We start from the raw sequence: 18,759 nt of genomic DNA, 5'->3' as shown, positions 1-18,759 counted from the left end.
ACAACAAGGGTTCACAGGTTATATTGGTGGACAAAATGCAACACAGCAGGGGGGGGCGGGGTCAAACGAAAGGCTGCGGCCAGGTACCTGATGTAAAAATCAAAATACAAGCTTCTCTTCCTTGAAGGCAAATGAAAGAAAAAGGTAGAATAACTCAGTGTGGTAAAATGGTACGAGTCGTCGTTGGTCTTTCTTCATGAGTTGTGAGTCAACTGTCACAAAATATGTTCCGTCAAAGTGGAGTTGACCTGTTGTTATTCTGTCGGTGCTAATTGAAATAAGCGAATGTGGTCGATGAATTTGATTGAATATGGTTGAAATTAGCAATACTAGTGTTGCTTTTTCTAAAGATAAATTCATGAGAATGTCGCCACTAATTTGAAAAATCTGAAATGTAGAGGGAGCACTTGCTACACAATAGATAATCCAAATATAGTTTAATAGCATAATAGAATAATAGCATACAAAAATATCTACATACATAATCTCTACATTTTACCAGACATTTCATAAACACATGCACAGGCGTGCATGCGCACACACACACTCTTAAATATCACCCATTCATTCACCCATTCAAGCACGCACGCACACGCTTGCTTGCACCCACACACCTTACCTTTTCTGTTTGTAGGTGAGCATGGCCTCAGAGATGGGACACTGGTGTGAGACGCTGGCCCCAGCCAGGTACTGAGACACGCGGCCTGCTACATCAATGTTGTCTACGGAAACTCAAAGTGGAGGGCACAACCTATCATGTTTTTGTTCTTCCACCCTTTTACAATCCCATTTATTATCATTCATGTATTGTATTATCATTCAACACATACAGTAATGCAACAGTAGAAGCATCAAAATATACTAATATTGTGTGGATGCGAGCATATTATACTAAAATAAATATTCTGTAAAACTTCCTGCAATGAATACTCTGTACAATAAATACTAACTTATATATTTTGTAATAATGTTTTTAATAATAAATACAATATTAGAATTAACAAACTAGTGCATTTTAAGAACAATTATAAAGACTTTAGCAAATGTAAAGAAAATTATGCCGAAATTCTATCAGCATATCGACTGTAGTCCTCGCGCTGCTGAAACATTAGACCACTGTTACTCCAACTTCCAGGATACAAGCCTGAGCACGACTCCATTTTGCTCCTCCCTTCCTATAGGCAGAAACTCAAACAGGAAGTACCTGTGCTAAGGACTATTCAATGCTGGTCTGACCAAATCGGAATCCACGCTTCAAGATTGTTTTGATCACGCAGACTGGGATATGTTTCGGGTAGCTTCCGGGAATAATATTGACAAATATACTGAAACTGTAATTGCCTTTATCAGGAAGTGTATAGGATATGTTGTACCACTGTGACTATTAAAACCTACCCTAACCAGAAACCACGGAGAGATGGCAGCATTCGTGCAAAACTGAAAGCGCAAACCACCACATTTAAACATAAAAAGGTGTCTGGGAATATGGCAGAATACAAGCAGAGCAGTCATTCCCTCCGCATGGCAATCAAACAGGCAAAACGTCAGTATAGAAACAAAGTGGAATCGCAATTCAATGGCTCAGGCACCAGACATATGTGCCAGGGTCTACAGACAATCACGGACTACAAAAGGAAAACCAGCCACGCCGCAGCACGCCTTGCTTTCCGGACAAGCTAAACACCTTCTTTGCCCACTTTGAGGATAACACAGTGCCACCGACGTGACCCGCTACCAAGGACTGCGGGCTCTCCTTCGTTGCCGACGTGAGTAAGACATTTAAAAAGTGGTAACCCTCGCAAGGCTGCCGGCCCAGACGGCTGGCTGGTGTGTTTACGGACGTATTCAAGCTCTCCCTATCCCAGTCTGCTGTCCCCACATGCTTCAAGATGGGCACCATTGTTCCTGTACACAAGAATGCAAAGATAACTGAACTAAATGACTATTGCACCGTAGCACTCACCTCTGTCATCATGAAGTGCTTTGAGAGACTTGTCAAGGATCATATCACCTCCACCCTACCTGTCACCCTAGACCCACTTCAATTTGCATACCGCCCCAAAAGGTCAACAGATGATGCAATCGCTATCACACTGCACACTGCCCTATCCCATCTGGACAAGAGGAACACCTATGTACGAATGCTCTTCATTGACTATAGCTCAGCATTCAACATCATAATACCCTCCAAGCTCGTCATTAAGCTCGAGGCCCTGGGTCTGAACCCCGCCCTGTGCAATTGGGTGCTGGACTTCCTGACGGGCCAGCACCATGTGCTGAAGGTAGGAAACAACACCTCCACTTCGCTGATCCTCAACACTGGGGCCCCACAAAGGGTGCGTCCTCAGCCCCCTCCTGAAGTCCCTGTTCACCCATGACTGCGTGGCCAAGCATGCCTCCAACTCAATCATCAAGTTTGCAAATGACACAGTAGTAGGCTTGATTACGAACGACGACGAGACAGCCTACAGGGAAGGAGGTGAGGGCACTGGGAGTGTGGTGCCAGGAAAATAACCTCTCACTCTACGTCAACAAAAAAAAAGAAAATTATTGTGGACTTCAGGAAACAGCAGAGGGAGCATCCCCCCATCCACATCGACGGGACAGTAGTGGAGAAGGTGGAACGTTTTAAGTTCCTCGGCGTACATATCACTGACAAACTGAAATGGTCCACCCACACAGAAAGTGTGGTGAAGAAGGTGCAACACCGCCTTTTCAACCTGGTGAGGCTGAAGAAATTTGGCTTGTCACCTAAAACCCTCACAATCTTTTACAGATGCGCAATTGAGAGCATCCTGTTGGGCTGTATCACCACATGGTACGGCAACTGCACCGACCACAACCGCAGGGCTCTCCAGAGGGTGGTGAGGTCTGCACCAACGCATCACCAGGGGCAGACTATCTGCCCTTCAGGACACCTACAGCACCTGATGTCACAGAAAGGCCTAAAATATCATCAAGGACAACAACCACCCAAGCCACTGCCTGTTTCCCCGCTATCATCCAGAAGGCGAGGTCAGCCCAAGTGCATCAAAGCTGCGGCCGAGAGATTGAAAAACAGCTTCTAACTCAAGGCCATCAGACTGTTAAATAGTCATCACTAGCACAGAGGCTGCTGCCTATATACACAGATTTCAAATCATTGGCCACTTGAATAAATGGAACACTAGTCACTTTAATAATGGTTTACATATCTTGCATTACTCATCTCATATGTAAACTCAGCAAAAAAAGAATCGTCCTCAATGACAACTGCGTTTATATTCAGCAAACTTAACATGTGTAAATATTTGTATGAGAATAACAAGATTCAACAACTGAGACAAACTGAACAAGTTCCACACAGACATGTGACTAACAGAAATTGAATAATGTGTCCCTGAACAGGGGGGGGGGGGTGTGGTGTCAAAATCAAAAGTAACAGTCAGTATCTGGTGTGGCCACCAGCTGCATTAAGTACGGCAGCGCATGAGATCCGGGCTCTTCGCTGGCCATGGCAGAACTGACATTCCTGTCTTGCAGGAAATCACGCACAGCACGAGCAGTATGGCTGGTGGCATTGTCATGCTGGAGGGTCATGTCAGGATGAGCCTGCAGGAAGGGTACCACATGAGGGAGGAGGATGTCTTTCCTGTTACGCACAGCGTTGAGATTGCATGCAATGACATCAAGCTCAGTACGATGATGCTGTGACACTCCGCCCCAGACCATGACAGACCCTCCACCTCCAAATCAATCCCACTCCAGAGTACAGGCCTCTGTGTAACGATAAATGCAAATCCAACCATCACCCCGTGTGAGAAAAAATCGCGACTCGTCAGTGAAGAGCACTTTTTGCCAGTCCTGTCTGGTCCAGCGACAGTGGGTTTGTGCCCATAGGCGACGTTGTTGCCGGTGATGTAAGGCAGATGCTCACCAGACAACAGGCCTACAAGCTCTCAGTCCAGCCTCTCTCAGCCTATTGGAGACAGTCTGAGCACTGATGGAGGGATTGTGCGTTCCTGGTGTAACTCGGGCAGTTGTTGTTGCCATCCTGTACCTGTCCCGCAGGTGTGGTGTTCGGATGTACCGATCCTGTGCAGGTGTTGTTACACATGGTATGCCACTGCGAGGACCATCAGCCGTCCATCCCGTCTCCCTGTAGCGCCGTCTTAGGCATCTCACAGTACGGACATTGCAATTTATTGCCCTGGCCACATCTGCAGTCCTCATGCCTCCTTGCAGCATACCTAAGGCACGTTCACGCAGATGAGCAGGGACCCTGGGCATCTTTCTTTTGGTGTTTTTCAGAGTCAGTAGAAAGGCCTCTTTAGTGTCCATAGTTTTCATAACTGTGACCTTAATTGCCTGCCGTCTGTAAGCTGTTAGTGTCTTAACGACCGTTCCACAGGTGCATGTCCATTAATTATTTATGGTTCATTGAACAAGCATGGGAAACAGTGTTAAAAACCTTTATTTGAATTTTTACAAACTATCTTTGAAAGACAGGGTCCTTTCTTTTTTTGCTGTTTATACACTGTATTCTATACTATTCTACTGCATCCTAGTCTATGCTGCTCTGACATTGCCTGTCCATATATTTATATATTTATCCTTAATTCCATTCTTTACTTAGATTGATGTGTATTGGGTATATGTTGTGAAATTGTTAGATGTTACTTGTTAGATGTTGCCGCACTGTCGTAACTAGAAGCACAAGCATTTCGCTAAACCCGCAATAACATCTGCTAGACACGTGTAGGTGATCAATAACATTGTTTTGATGTGACGCATAATGCACCATAATGCTGATAGACCTTCCTAAACATCTGTCACTGCATGAAGCATTATGAGTAGATCCCTATCAGATCCCTATCATGCACGGTACGGTGGCTCATAATAAGCGTTTGCTGCTCCAGCTCTCTGCTGTACCTGATGTTGGGGCCTCCAGTCTGCCAAACAAGTCCCTCCAGCCAGCATCCATGAAGATGTTGTTGAACTTGCTGTCGAACGAAGACATGTGTTTGGCCAGAGGATGAGTGCCTGCAGAGGGAGGAGCAGACTGATTAGAAGGCCACAGGAAAACAAAACGGAGTCCAGCTTTTGTAGTCTGTGTGTTGTTAGCCTGCTATGATACCCAGGGTCCTATATGAGATCTGTTCCTGCAACTAGTGTTTTGTGTGCAGTTTTCCGTTTGACGTCAATGCATGATTTACCGGAGTCTTGCGTTATGCGTGCAGAATTGTAATTTTCTACAGTTTATGGACTTTTCCAATGCATTAATGATATTTTCAAATTATCCCCTAAATCTACTGAATTGAAATGGAATTGACGACTAACCCAAACTCCATGGCGATTGGCTGAATTGCTGCTTACCGACAGGGATGACCAGGAAGCGGATGTAGCTGAGCCAATCCGGCGTCTTGTTGGCCAACTGCTCCACGAAGCACCTGAGGATGGTGCTGAGGTAACTCTGGTCGCCGGCCACCGCCACTTTGATGGTGGGGGGTGTCTGGGCATTGCAGTTACAGCTAGTCAGAGAAGTGGGGGGGGGAAACATTATGAGAAACAGCCACTTGTTTCCACTTTATTCTGCGCTGTAATGGAAACTGCCACCAAAACGTTTCACATATCAAAAATTACACGGGCCTAATCATGATCATCATAAGATCCACTCGCCTTGGTGACCACGGAATTAAATTTCACATGAAAAAGTCCACAAGAAACATTGACATTTTTACAATGAAGCAAAGACAAAGTGAAATCGATTTGTTCCTCTCAACTACAACCATTGAATTAGAAAGAGGAAGGAAGCGAGTTCTTACAATCTCTGGATCCTGGTGACTATGGTGTTGAAGGCTGCATGGACATCCGCACCAGAGATGGTGCACACGATAGGCTGGCTGTGCTCATGGAGAATCTCAGATAGATACTGCCGGGAGGGAGGGAATGAGAGACAGAGGGCAGAGAGAAAGGGGTTGAAAAGGGGTTTCAAGACAGAGGTGAGACGGCGCTTGGGATCAACGGGGCTTGGGATCAACGGGGCTAGTCAATCAGAAGCCGACCCAAAAGGCCTCAGGTCTGTGCATGTGTGAGTGTACAAGCGCGCACGTCTGTGTTTGTGAGCGCACGTGCTTCAGAGTTGCATTATGTTTACATAAGCAATGGATTCCCCGATTGTTAAGCCTTTCCCCAGCTAGGCTTAGAGATATGAAGGTCTAAAAATACCTGATCTTGCACATGTTCCAAAAATGTGTATGTTTGTTGAGTGCACAGCTGATGCAAATGCTACTGATTGAGTAGCATAATACACTATATGTACAGTTGAAGTCGGAAGTTTACATGAACACGTTTTAATGACTCCAACCTAAGTGTATCAACCACTCCACAAATTTCTTGTTAACAAACTATAGTTTTGGCAAGAACATCTACTTTGGGCATGACAAGTAATTTTTCCAACAATTGTTTACAGACAGATTATTTCACTTAGAATTCACTGTATCACAATTCTAGTGGGTCAGAAGTTCACATAAACGAAGTTGACTGTGCCTTTAAACAGCGTGGAAAATTCCAGAAAATGAAGTCATGGCTTTAGAAGCTTCTGATAGACTAATTGACATCATTTTAGTCAATTGGAGGGGTATCTGTGGATGTATTTCAAGGCCTACCTTCAAACTCAGTGCCTCTTTGCTTGACATCATGGGAAAATCAAAAGAACTCAGCCAAGACCTCAGAAAAAGAATTGTAGACCTCCACAATTCTGGTTCATCCTCGGGAGCAATTTCCAAACGCCTGAAGGTACCACGTTCATCTGTACAAACAATAGTACGCAAGTATAAACACCATGAGACCACGAAGCCGTCATACTGCTCAGGAAGGAGATGCGTTCGGTCTCCTAGAGATGAACGTACTTTGGTGCGAAAAGAGCAAATCAATCCCAGAACAACAGCAAAGGACCTTGTGAAGATGCTGGAGGAAACAGGTACAAAAGTATCTATTTCCACAGTAAACGAGTCCTATATTGACATAACCTGAAAGGCCGCTCAGCAAGGAAGTTTATCCCCTAAATCGACAGGTTTGCAACTGCACATGGGGACAAAGATCGTACTTTTTGGAGAAATGTCCCCTGGTCTGATGAAACAAAAATAGAACGGTTTGGCCATAATGACCATGGTTAATAAAATAATGACCCAGGAATAGATATAGCCCTTGCTTCACTCCAGACCTGACTGCCCTTGACCAGCACAAAAACATCCTGTGGCGTACTGCATTAGCATCGAATAGCCCCCATGATATGCAACTTTTCAGGGAAGTTAGGAACCAATATACACAGGCAGTTAGGAAAGCTAAGGCTAGCTTTTTCAAACAGAAATTCGCATCCTGTAGCACAAACTCAAAACAAGTTCTGGGACACTAAAGTCCATGGAGAATAAAAGCACCTCCTCCCAGCTGCCCACTGCACTGAGGCTAGGAAACATTGTCACCACCGATAAATCCACCATAATTGAGAATTTCTCTACGGCTGGCCATGCTTTCCACCTGGCTACACCCCCAACAGAAACTCGCCCAAGCCTCCCCATGGACCCCTACAAATCAGCCGGTCTATACAATCTGGATCCTCTCTTTCTAAAATGATCTGCCGAAATTGTTGCAACCCCTATTACTAGCCTGTTCAACCTCTCTTTCGTATCGCCTGAGATTCACATAGATTGGAAAGCTGCAGCAATCATCCCCCTCTTCAAAGGGGGAGACACTCTAGACCCAAACTTCTACAGACCTATATCTATCCTACCCTGCCTTTCTAAGGTCTTCGAAAGCCAAGTTAACAGATTACTGACCATTTCGAATCCCACAGTACCTTCTCCGCTATGCAATCTGGTTTCAGAGCTGGTCATGGGTGCACCTCAGCCACGCTCAAGGTCCTAAACGATATCATAACCGCCATCGATAAGAGACATTACTGTGCAGCCGTATTCATCGACCTGGCCAAGGCTTTCGACTCTGTCAATCAGCACATTCATATCGGCAAAGCCTTGGTTTCTCAAATGACTGCCTCGCCTGGTTCACCAACTACTTCTCAGACAGATTTCAGTGTGTCAAATCGGAGGGCCTGTTGTCCGGACCTCTGGCAGTCTATGGGGGTGCCACATGGTTCAATTCTCGGGCCGACTCTTCTCCGTATACATCAATGATGTCGCACTTGCTGCTGGTGATTCTCTGATCCACCTCTATGAAGATGACACCATTCTGTATACTTCTGGCCCTTCTTTGGACACTGTGTTAATTAACCTCCAGACGAGCTTCAATGCCATACAACTCGCCTTCCGTGGCCTTCAACTGCTCTTAAATGCAAGTAAAACGAAATGCATGCTCTTCAACCGATCGCTGCCTGCACCTGCCCGCCTATCCAGCATCATTACTCTGGACGGTTCTGACTTAGAATATGTGGACAACTACAAATAGCTAGGTGTCTGGCTAGACTGTAAACTCTCCTTCCAGACTCACAATAAGCATCTCCAATCCAAAATTAAAATCTAGAATCGGCTTCCTATTTCGCAATAAAGCATCCTTCACTCATGCTGTCAAACTTACCCTCGTAAAACTGACCATCCTACCAATCCTCGACTTCGGCGATGTCATGTACAAAATAGCCTCCAACACTCAACAAATTGGATGCAGTCTATCACAGTGTCATCCGCTTTGTCACCAAAGCCTCATATACTACCCACCACTTCGACCGGTACGCTCTTGTTGGCTGGCCCTCGCTACATATTCGTTGCCAAACCCACTGGCTCCAGGTCATCTAAAAGTTTTTTGCTAGGTAAACCCCCGCTCACTGGTCACCATAGCAGCACCCACAGGTATATCTCACTGGTCACCTCCAAAGCCAATTCCTCCTTTGGCCGCCTTTCCTTTGGCCGCCAGTTCTCTGCTGCCAATGACTGGAACGAACTGCAAAAATCACTTAAGGTGATACAGCTAGCACTGCGATGCAGTGCCTTAGACCACTGCGCCACCCGGGAGGCCCATATATAGACTTTTTCTACTGTATTATTGACTGTATGTTTTGTTTATTCCATGTGTAACTCTGTGTTGTTGTATGTGTCGAACTGCTTTGCATTATCTTTGCCAGGTCGCAGTTGTAAATGAGAGCTTGTTCTCAACTAGCCTACCTGTGTAAATAAATGTGAAATAAATAAAAATAGTTATGCTTGGAGGAAAAAGGGGGAGGCTTGAAAGCCGAAGAACACCATCCCAACCGTGAAGCACGGGGGTGGCAACATCATGCTGCTTTGCTGCAGGAGGGACTGGTGCACTTCACAAAATAGATGGCATCCCGAGGTAGGAAAATTATGTGGATATATTGAAGCAAAATCTCAAGACATCAGTCAGGAAGTTAAAGCTTGGTCGCAAATGGCTCTTCCAAATGGACAATGACCCCAAGCATACTTCCAAAGTTGTGGCAAAATGGCTTAAGGACAACAAAGTCAAGGTATTGGAGTGGCCATCACAAAAGCCCTGACCTCAACCCTATAGAACATCTGTGGACAGAACTGAAAAAGCGTGTGCGAGCAAGGAGGCCTACAAACCTGACTCAGTTACACCAGCTCTGTCAGGAGGAATGGGCCAAAATTCAGCCAACTTATTGTGGGAAGCTTGTGGAAGGCTGACCCAAGTTAAACAATGTAAAGGCAATGCTACCAAATACTAATTGAGTGTATGTAAACGTCTGACCCACCGGGAATGTGAGGAAATAAATAAGGTGAAATAAATCATTCTCTACTATTATTCTGACATTTCACATTTTTAAAATAAAGTGGTGATCCTAACTGACCTAAGACAGGGCATTTTTACCAGGATTAGATAAATGTCAGGAATTGTGATAAACAGAGTTTAAATGAATTTGGCTAAGATGTATGTAAACTTCAGACTTCAGCTGCATATGGTAAGAGGGTAATTTCATCGTCTTTATACAATACTGTAATGACGATTTTGTAACGTTCCAATTGATTGATTTCCAAAAAAGCGGATACCAACGGTTTTGAATGATTTTATATGACCAGATAGTAGCCTTTGCTTTTTACCACTTAATTAGTCACACTGACCAACACAAACACAAAAGTGGCCTACCTGGCCCTGCCAGTCTGTGGTGTTGATGAGGATGATGCTCTCGGGGAGCTGCTCGTCAGAGATAAGGATCTGGTTTAGCTGGTCGTACACCGACTTCCTGGGGACCTGGCGGAGGAAGAGGCAGAAGTAAAAGACATGATCTATCTGTTATACACATATGTAGATCTTGTACACACACACAGTAGCTTACTGCACTATCGTGCACACACTCACACACACCTGGACAGCGATCCTGGATTCCGGGGATGTCTCGCTGTCGATGCTGCTGGTCCTGTCACTCTGGGCCTTGGAGTTCTGCCGGTCCTTCATGGACGTGCTCCTAGGACGCCTCTGCAGCTTGTTCTCGGTTTTACTGTGGACCACAAACAGGCACGGACCCAATGAAGCACTGAGCCAGGTTGAGCCACTGCTGAGAAATCTTAATAATAAAAAAAAAACGTTATTCACAAATACTAAGTAGTAGATATGCCTACAGCAGAATTCAGACAATCCTGGCCATCTAATCCTTCTCGTTGACTCTCCCCAGCAAAAGCTTTTTAAGCTTTTGTTCCCGGAAGCATTTTATGAGCACAAAATGGCTGCCACACATTATATATTTGGTTGCTTTGAATTATCCTTGCACAATGGAGAAATGTACAATGACAAATGTGCAATGTCTGTACTGGGCAGATTGCTTATTTAATGGATCTGACTTTGATTCATCAGATGAGTAGAGTCGGTGGAAGTAGTGCTAGGGGACGTCCTTCTGCTGATCAGTTTGTTTATAGACGGGTGTAGCGGGGGAAATCACTGTATTGCGCTGAACAACCAAGACACCAGGTGCTCAATCAGAGGTAAACCTGATCTCACCCCCCCCCACCCCCCCCACCCCACTCTCTCTCTTCCTCCCTCTCTCTCATCAATTTTATTTTGGGCATGTGTCTTATACAACTCACGGCCTGGAGAGCTACTGGGTTTGTAGGCTTTGTTCCAGCCCAGCACTGAGACATCGGTTTCAAATAATTAACTAGTCACGGTCAATCTGGATCACAGTTCGTGGTATCAGGTGTATTAGTGCTGGGTTGGAATAAAGCGAGCACACCCATCCTTGTTTAGTCATAGTGTAATGGTTAACAAGCGGTACTGTGTGTGAGACTGTGCGTCTGAGCGGTTATGCATGTGGGCGGCTACCTCGGCGACATGAGTGTCTGGGACTCGGTCTTGCAGAGTTTGGCCACTGGGCCGGGCAGTTTGTCCGTGCTCAGGTCCCAGCTGATGGGAGTGTGGTTGGGGTTAGCCTCCCCTGGCCCTGTGCCAGCCCTAGTCTCCTCATCCTCCGCGTCCTGTACATAATGGGAGAAATATAGTTCAAAATATATATACCGTTTTCAATATATAGGGATGTACAGTACATACTAGGGTATTTCACTCATTCATTGGATTTCCATCCGCTGCACCGCGCTCCCGCTGGTTCATTTCTCTCCCTAGAGATGAATTAACACTTTACTGAACAGTCCTTTTCCAGTTGGTATTGTCAGTGGGAAATCACTGACACCAGAGACACGAGTCACGAAGGTTCACCCTGTGCGAGTTGAGAACACCTGTTTTACAGGTGAACTCAATTATCTGCATCGCACCCTATCCCATTTATAGTGCACTACTTTTGACCAGATCCCTATGGGCCCTAAATTAGTACACTACATTGGGAATATGGTGCCATTTGGAACGCAGCCATTGAGATCATTGTTTTCTCAATTGGATCATGCCCAAGAGGTAGCAACCGCAACCAATACGTAATATGATGAAATGCACACAGTACCTAGAAATCAGCTATTTCTGTGCAGGGTACCCATTGTCGATGCATTTCAATGTGCTGTCATGGTGACTGTGACAGCATCACATAACGCCTGGCAGATGTCCGCAAACACATTCACATGAAGCCCAGTGTGTGCATGTAAGTATCATGTGTTTGGCCACCGAACATCCCGTCCTTGGGCCCCAAACACAAGCCCCCTCAGAGTCCGTCCCTCCCTCTCTCAAGAAATGCGTCGTCAGGTGCTCCTCGTTGCCGGGGCTCCCGGGGTGAACAAGTGCAGAGGAGGCAATGGAGCACGAGAGACAACGGTGAAGAATAACAAACACTCTTCTCACGGACCAATACATACGCTGACGCCCTCTCTACAGCAAGCTGGACCTGGGCCTCAGAGTGGTGTCGGTGTGTTTTTACATAATGTGTGTGTATGAGCGCGCTCATGTGTGTGCGTGCGTGCATGTATGCTTGTGTGTAATAACGGAGGTCTTTGCGGTAACAGTGTAAATGTACTCTTGTTCGCATCAAAATGGTCGAGTGGAAAATAAACAGATGGGTGCTGATTTATGATCATGGACGAGCGAGAGCGAGCGAGCGAGAGAGAGAGAGAGAGAGAGAGAGAGAGAGAGAGAGAGAGAGAGAGAGAGAGAGAGAGAGAGAGAGAGAGAGAGAGAGACAAAATGTTTAAGAACCCCGGATCTATTTCCCCGTGTCTACAGTATTTCGTTCTGTCTACATTTTAGGAATATTTACTGACAATTGCTGTTTCCATTAGGCCTGTCTTGAGTTTTTTTAATCCGTTTTTTTTTACTTCCATAAAAATGGGTTGATGGAAACATGGTTAGTGAGAAAGAGAGAGAGAATGGGTAAAAAAAGACAGGTAGAGAGAACGACAGACATCAAATGAGAGAACATGAGTGAGTTGAGGCAAAAAGAGAGACAGTGGAAAGAAAGAGAGAGGTACTAGGAGACAGAGAGACAGGCCCAGCCCTTGATAAAGAGAGAGAACAGCAAGAGAGACAAAGCAAGAGAGAAAGAGCACACAATATGGTAAGCCTACAGGGATCCTCCAGAGGTTGCCCGGTGTAGAATAAAGTTGTCCTTAGACACCGATCTTGGGTCAGTTTCTCCCCACTTTTGGTTAAGGCCAGAATTGGGGGAAGGGAAGCTGATCCTAGAGCTGTACCTAGGGGCAGCTTGCCCACTCACCCCTGCAGGAGACTCCAATCCGGCGCTGTCGTCTATATACTTGGTCCCTATTTGGACTTTGGCCCTGTCCGGGGACAGCAGCTCTCCACCCTAAAAGGAGCAGAACACAGGACGCAGTTACCAAAACAGTCAGCTAGGGGACACCCTTGAGCATATCCTAATTCCATGTATAGAAATCACATGAACTCTATTCAGTGTGTTTTCATATGCGCCAGCTGCCAGCGAAATAGGTGACTACTAACCCTTAGGTGGCTGGCCACCCCTAAACTATCTACTTTTGTCATGACACAAGCAACATCAGATTTTCAGGAACACACTGCATTCATGACATTTCTATCTGCAACGTTCCAGACGTTTGCTTACTTCAAGCTGTAATCCTTAACGGTGAAACTGTCACGCTCCTTTGTGATATTACAACAACAAAGGAGTAACTGCAAACAACAAAACACTGTTTTCTTCCCTATGACATTGCATGCGGGACAGAACAGCAGAATGTTTACCACGCTCCCCACCGCTTCGTCAACAAAGCAAAAACAGTAACAACGGCGGTGGGGCGGACAGTGAAACTGTTACCCCTACTGTTGATCCCATCTTTAACGTGCGCCTGGGTCCAACTCTGAAATGCCTTTATCGATACTGTCATAGCTGGTGTCTGCATATTTAATGAGACGATCAATGTTCTATTTTTGTGGCAATGTTTGATTTGCTTGAACTAACGACAATTCCTCCTCAGTACAAATCATTTCTGCAGGCCTTAGGACAACGTGCGCGCAGAATCGATCGGGCCTTACTCAATATCTGACCCTCACACTAAGAAATCACCCACACAGTTAAAGTGTCTGGTGCAGCAGTACACGGCACTACCATACATACAATTCAGAGAATATCCAAGAATGGCCATCTAAAATTCCTGGCATATGGATGCCACACATAATTGGCTATTTAAAGGGTATAGCTTCAAATGTATTAAATCTTAAATGCCTGGCATACGGATGCCAAAAATAATTAACTATTTATAGGGATAGTTCATCCAAGCTACAAATGTACCTAATCTAAAATGCCTGGCATATATATATATATATGGATGCCACTAATCATAACTATTTAAAGGGATAGTTCACCCAAGCTATATATATATATGGATGCCACTAATCATAACTATTTAAAGGGATAGTTCATCATTTGAAATGCCTGGGGCTTCATTTATCAATCACGTGCAGCCACAAATCTGTGTGTAAACCATGCGTGCGATCATTTCCACACAAAGTGGGAGATTTATCACAATGAACGTTTGGTTGAGAGTGTGTATATGTATGCACAGCCATGACCATGCGTACGCACAGTGATACGTGGTGGAATAAGGGAACTGCTCGTCAAGCTTAGAATTGGAAAAACACACCGGGTGTACCAAAACATTAAAACGCATGCCATTCTGGTGCACATTAAAGTGCTATCCACCCTCGTGTTTTTAGCAATGGCCACTTTTCAGCGGGAGCTTGCTGATCGGTATCTCACATCCCTGGATGAGCCAATGTTCTTCGGATGCAATCGCCAGCAAAACAAACCGTAACATACCACTTCCATACACCATCGCACAACAGGTTGAAGTCAAGAGGGGTTTCTTTGCCATCAATGGGTTCCCAAATACGAACGGAGCAATAGACGGCACACACGTCGCCATAAAACATAACCCTAACGAGTTCAAATAAGTGAACAGAAGAGGCTTCCGCTCTCAATGTGCAGGCGATGTGACGCGTAAAATCACTGCTGAATTTCGTGGCCAGGTGGAACCCACGACTCGTTCATTCTGCAGAACAGCAATGTTGGCCTATACGTCTACAGGAGGGAACTGTTGAGGACGAATGGCTTATTGGTGAGTGTCGCTTACTCATTTGAAGTATATTTGCCATTGCTAAAGCAACTTGAATTGTCCTCTCTTTGTAGCTATGTTTTCATTTTTACTAGTCAACCCACAACTGAGCAAACCAAATAAAACATTTTGGTTGTACTCTATTTCAGTCTAGAAGCAGTTTTTTTTTTTCTTTGCTTGTTTTGGTTGCGCCGTTGTAGGCTATTTCATGGTACGGCGTTGTATATTACATACTGGCATTAAAAAGGGATGATTTTTCTCATGTATGGTTAATTAGGGGTGTTTCGAAATGCAAATAGCCATGGTCGTGCACAAGCACTGAGGCTGAGAACATTTGGTATTTATCAACAGTTATCGCCTATGTTTTTGACGCTCGTAGAATTGTTTGCTAAAACACTTATTTTTCGTAATTGTTTCTATGCAATATTGATAAATGATTCCCCTGGCATATATATAGATGTCACAAATCACCACTAACGGGATAGCTCATCCAAGCTCCAAATGTTCCTCATCTTATTGATAGCTACATAAAGAGTAAACCTGGAGATCTAAATAGACAATGGATCTGGAAAGTCAGCAACCTACCCATGTTTGCATAGCTTTAGAGCATTTGAGCATTATTGGGTCAAAAAAAAAAACTATGGGAGCGGTAGGACCTATGTTAGCATTAGCATGCTAATCCAAATTATATTAAAAAGCTAGTTCAGCAGAGAAACAAAACAAAAAACTTTTGTGTGTGTGTGTGTTAGGGCTTGTTGTGGCCTTATGCTCCACTGGTAACAAAGCGGAGTGAGTGCGTGTGTGTACTTACGATGCAGGCCAGGTCCCTGGGCTGGCTCTTCTGACTGTGTAGACTCCCAATCTCAGTCTGGGAGCTCGAATGGGACATTCCCTCAAAGAAGGGCCTGGGTGACAACCACATAAAAAAAAAAACATATTTGATACTTTCACAAAAAGTACATACTTGAGAGACAATAACTGTGCTGAGGTGGGCAGTAGTGACACTAACTTGTGTACCCATTTAGGTGATGTTTTCATATTAGTCATTCAACTGCAATTGTTTCTAACGTTTCTCCCCTGCAGCTCTCTCGTTGATTTCATGTACAGTAACAATGTACAAATAAACTCCCCTTAAACACTGAGGAACAAATGCGGGGTCTTCACTTTGACTAGAGTGTGAGCATTATATGGGACCCTCTGAGTTTAGCTGTACTCACAACATTTGTGCGGTCATATTTGAGTGTAGGTGTACTGGCGACATGATATGGGGCCCTACTTGAGTTTGGGTTTAGCGGTCTGTATTTGGGACATTTTGTGGGGCCTTACTTCAGATAAGGTGTACAATACCGATAACATTTTGCAGAACCTTACTTGAGTTTGGGTTTGGGCGTGCTGAGGACACTCTCGTTGTCCTCCATCTCAGGGCCGCTGTCACTCTGGTTGTAAACCTCCAGACTATCATAGAGCAGGTCCAGATCCTCCTCCACCTCCTGGGTCTGGTCCACTGGGTCCGAGTCCAGAACCTAGCAACAAACAAATGGACAGTGAAATAATCTATCAGTCAATCAAGCAAATCAGTCAATCTCTCTATCCATCCATCAACCAATCAAATCACTTCCAAAGAGCAAGTAATAGCACACTGGCAAGGAATAACTCTTCTGGCTGATGGAGTTGGAAGTTCAGAGTAGCATTGGTGACTCAGAAAATACTTGTATACATACACCACCAGCTTATTAAATACACCACCCTGCTCACGAAAATGGTTGAGCATGGTATGGTATGATCTTGGTATGATCTTCGGTATGATGATGGTATGATCTTCGGTGCCAGGCGTGCCGGTTCCAGTAACTCAGAAACCGCCGGCCTCCTTGGCTTGTCACGCACGCCAGTGTCTAGGGTTTACCCGAAAATGAGACTAACAAATAACATCCGGTAAGTGGCAGTCCTGAAGGGCGAAAACAGCTCGTAGATGAGAGAGGTCGAAGGAGAATGGCAAGAATCGTGCAAGCTAAGAGGCGGGGCCGCAAACAGGCAAATTAACGGCGCAGTACAACGGTGGTGTGCAGAACGGCATCTCGGAACGCTACAACTCGTATCGGTCCTTGTCACAGATGGGCTTTTGCAGCAGACGACCAAACTGGGTTCTATCAGCTAAACACAAGAAGAAGCAGCTCCAGTGGACACACAATCGCCAACACTGGACAATTGAGGAGCGGAAAAACATCACCTGGTCTGATGAATCCCAGTACCTGTTGCATCCTGCTGATGGCAGAGTCAGGATTTGGCGTACGCAGCATGAGTCCGTGGTCCCATCCTGCCTGGTGTCAACGGTACAGGCTGGTGGCGGTGGTGTAATGGTGTGGGGAATGTTTTCCGAGCACACGTTATAGGTCCCTTGATACCAATTGAGCAACGCTTAACCTCTAACCGCATGTAGAATCCATGCCACAAAGAATTCAGGGTATTCTGGAGAAACGGGGGTCCGACCCAGTACTAGATAATAACCTGGCCACTGAGTTTATATATCTTTAGCCATACTGCTATTGTAACAACATGATGAATACATTTTCTCTACAATAGCAATTTGTTTTCTTTGGAAACATGACAGGTCTCAAAGGAGGAAATTGGGATTTTTCCATATTTCCCTTTGGAGTTGACAAACAGCTGCCGTTATTTGGAAAACTGTAGTTAGACTTTTGAAGCTATGCATACAAACACAGATAATGTTCTTTCAACTAGGAGAGTATTTATATTATTTATCAATTAGTTCTGAAATGACTTGGAGCACATAACAAAATGGATTTATTTTAGAGGCACAAAACATTTTAATTCATTTCCACAGGCCATACATTACAGGCCATACATTACCCGACTTGGTTGCCTCATTGCCTTTTATGAATCATTACCGACCGAGATGAGACCAATTAAAAATATCGAAACCTCAATTAAAAACTCACCGCTAAGTGATAATAAAATCAGCGTTCTGCTGTATATCTTTACATTTTTTGTTGTTGCAGGAAAATGTTTTATTTCCCCTCGTATTCTCACTAGTTGAATATCTACATATATTTTGACTCAAATTGTTTGGGATTGGCTTTTACAAACTATCCCAATGTCTGGATTGGTGCGGTAATAAACTAGTGCGGCCAATCAAGGGTTCCCACACCTCTGCTACTCTCATCAATTCCAAGTGAAGTGACACTCAATGAGTCATTTATGAGTATGTCATTATGATTCAATATATTGGCAGGTGCTGAAGCACAACTTTGGGTTAGGGAAGATGAACAATGTGAAACACCGGCTGTCAAGGACAATACCTTTTCAACCGTTTAATCATTTATTTCACCCCGACGACAGGATGCATGACAAAGCCGTAGGGACCAACCAATTGGTCCCTAGAACGTCCTGTCAGTAAAATAAATGTGTTGATCCAATACTGCACATAACCAACCATTAATGAACCCAGCCAGCCCTGTACACATTGAACCATGGTGTGTGTCCCAAATGGCACTCTATTCCCTATATGGTGATAAATGGGCCCTGGTCAAAGTAGTGCACTATATAGGGAATAAGGTGCAATTTAGGACATACCAATGGTACCACAGTTGCCTTTCCCATTTAGGTCACTTCCTGTTTGAAGGAGAGGTAATATTGTTAAGGACTTAGGTGAGAAAGGATAGTGGCGCTCTCAGGACGAGACTGGTAGACAGCGAGCGAGGTTAGGTTAGAGACTACGGTGGTATTTGGTATTTTATTAGGATCCCCATTAGCTGTTGCAAAA

The 18,759-nt window shown here is 44.8% G+C and overlaps 1 protein-coding gene across 5 annotated transcripts in view; it reads right to left on the bottom strand.

Moving 5' to 3' along the window:
• Positions 1-18,759, bottom strand: part of si:ch211-126j24.1 (phosphofurin acidic cluster sorting protein 2) — a 109,538-nt gene that overhangs the window by 14,398 nt on the left and 76,381 nt on the right. For 2 of the 5 annotated variants that reach the window (XM_055907125.1, XM_055907129.1), the window contains exons 9-19: positions 16,350-16,501; positions 15,790-15,883; positions 13,109-13,198; positions 11,281-11,432; positions 10,330-10,462; positions 10,111-10,215; positions 5,805-5,911; positions 5,356-5,510; positions 4,912-5,022; positions 620-731; positions 88-120 (exon numbers count right to left, since the gene is read on the bottom strand). In XM_055907125.1, the coding sequence (XP_055763100.1) occupies positions 88-120; positions 620-731; positions 4,912-5,022; positions 5,356-5,510; positions 5,805-5,911; positions 10,111-10,215; positions 10,330-10,462; positions 11,281-11,432; positions 13,109-13,198; positions 15,790-15,883; positions 16,350-16,501 (1,244 nt within the window). The remainder of the gene's footprint in view (positions 1-87; positions 121-619; positions 732-4,911; positions 5,023-5,355; positions 5,511-5,804; positions 5,912-10,110; positions 10,216-10,329; positions 10,463-11,280; positions 11,433-13,108; positions 13,199-15,789; positions 15,884-16,349; positions 16,502-18,759) is intronic. The other 3 variants (XM_055907126.1, XM_055907127.1, XM_055907128.1) reach the window with 3 other exon arrangements.

The sequence above is a fragment of the Salvelinus fontinalis genome, chromosome 40 (genome assembly GCF_029448725.1).
Source record: "Salvelinus fontinalis isolate EN_2023a chromosome 40, ASM2944872v1, whole genome shotgun sequence".
Classification (NCBI taxonomy): Eukaryota; Metazoa; Chordata; class Actinopteri; order Salmoniformes; family Salmonidae; genus Salvelinus; species Salvelinus fontinalis.
This window is presented reverse-complemented; position numbering and strand designations above follow the sequence as displayed.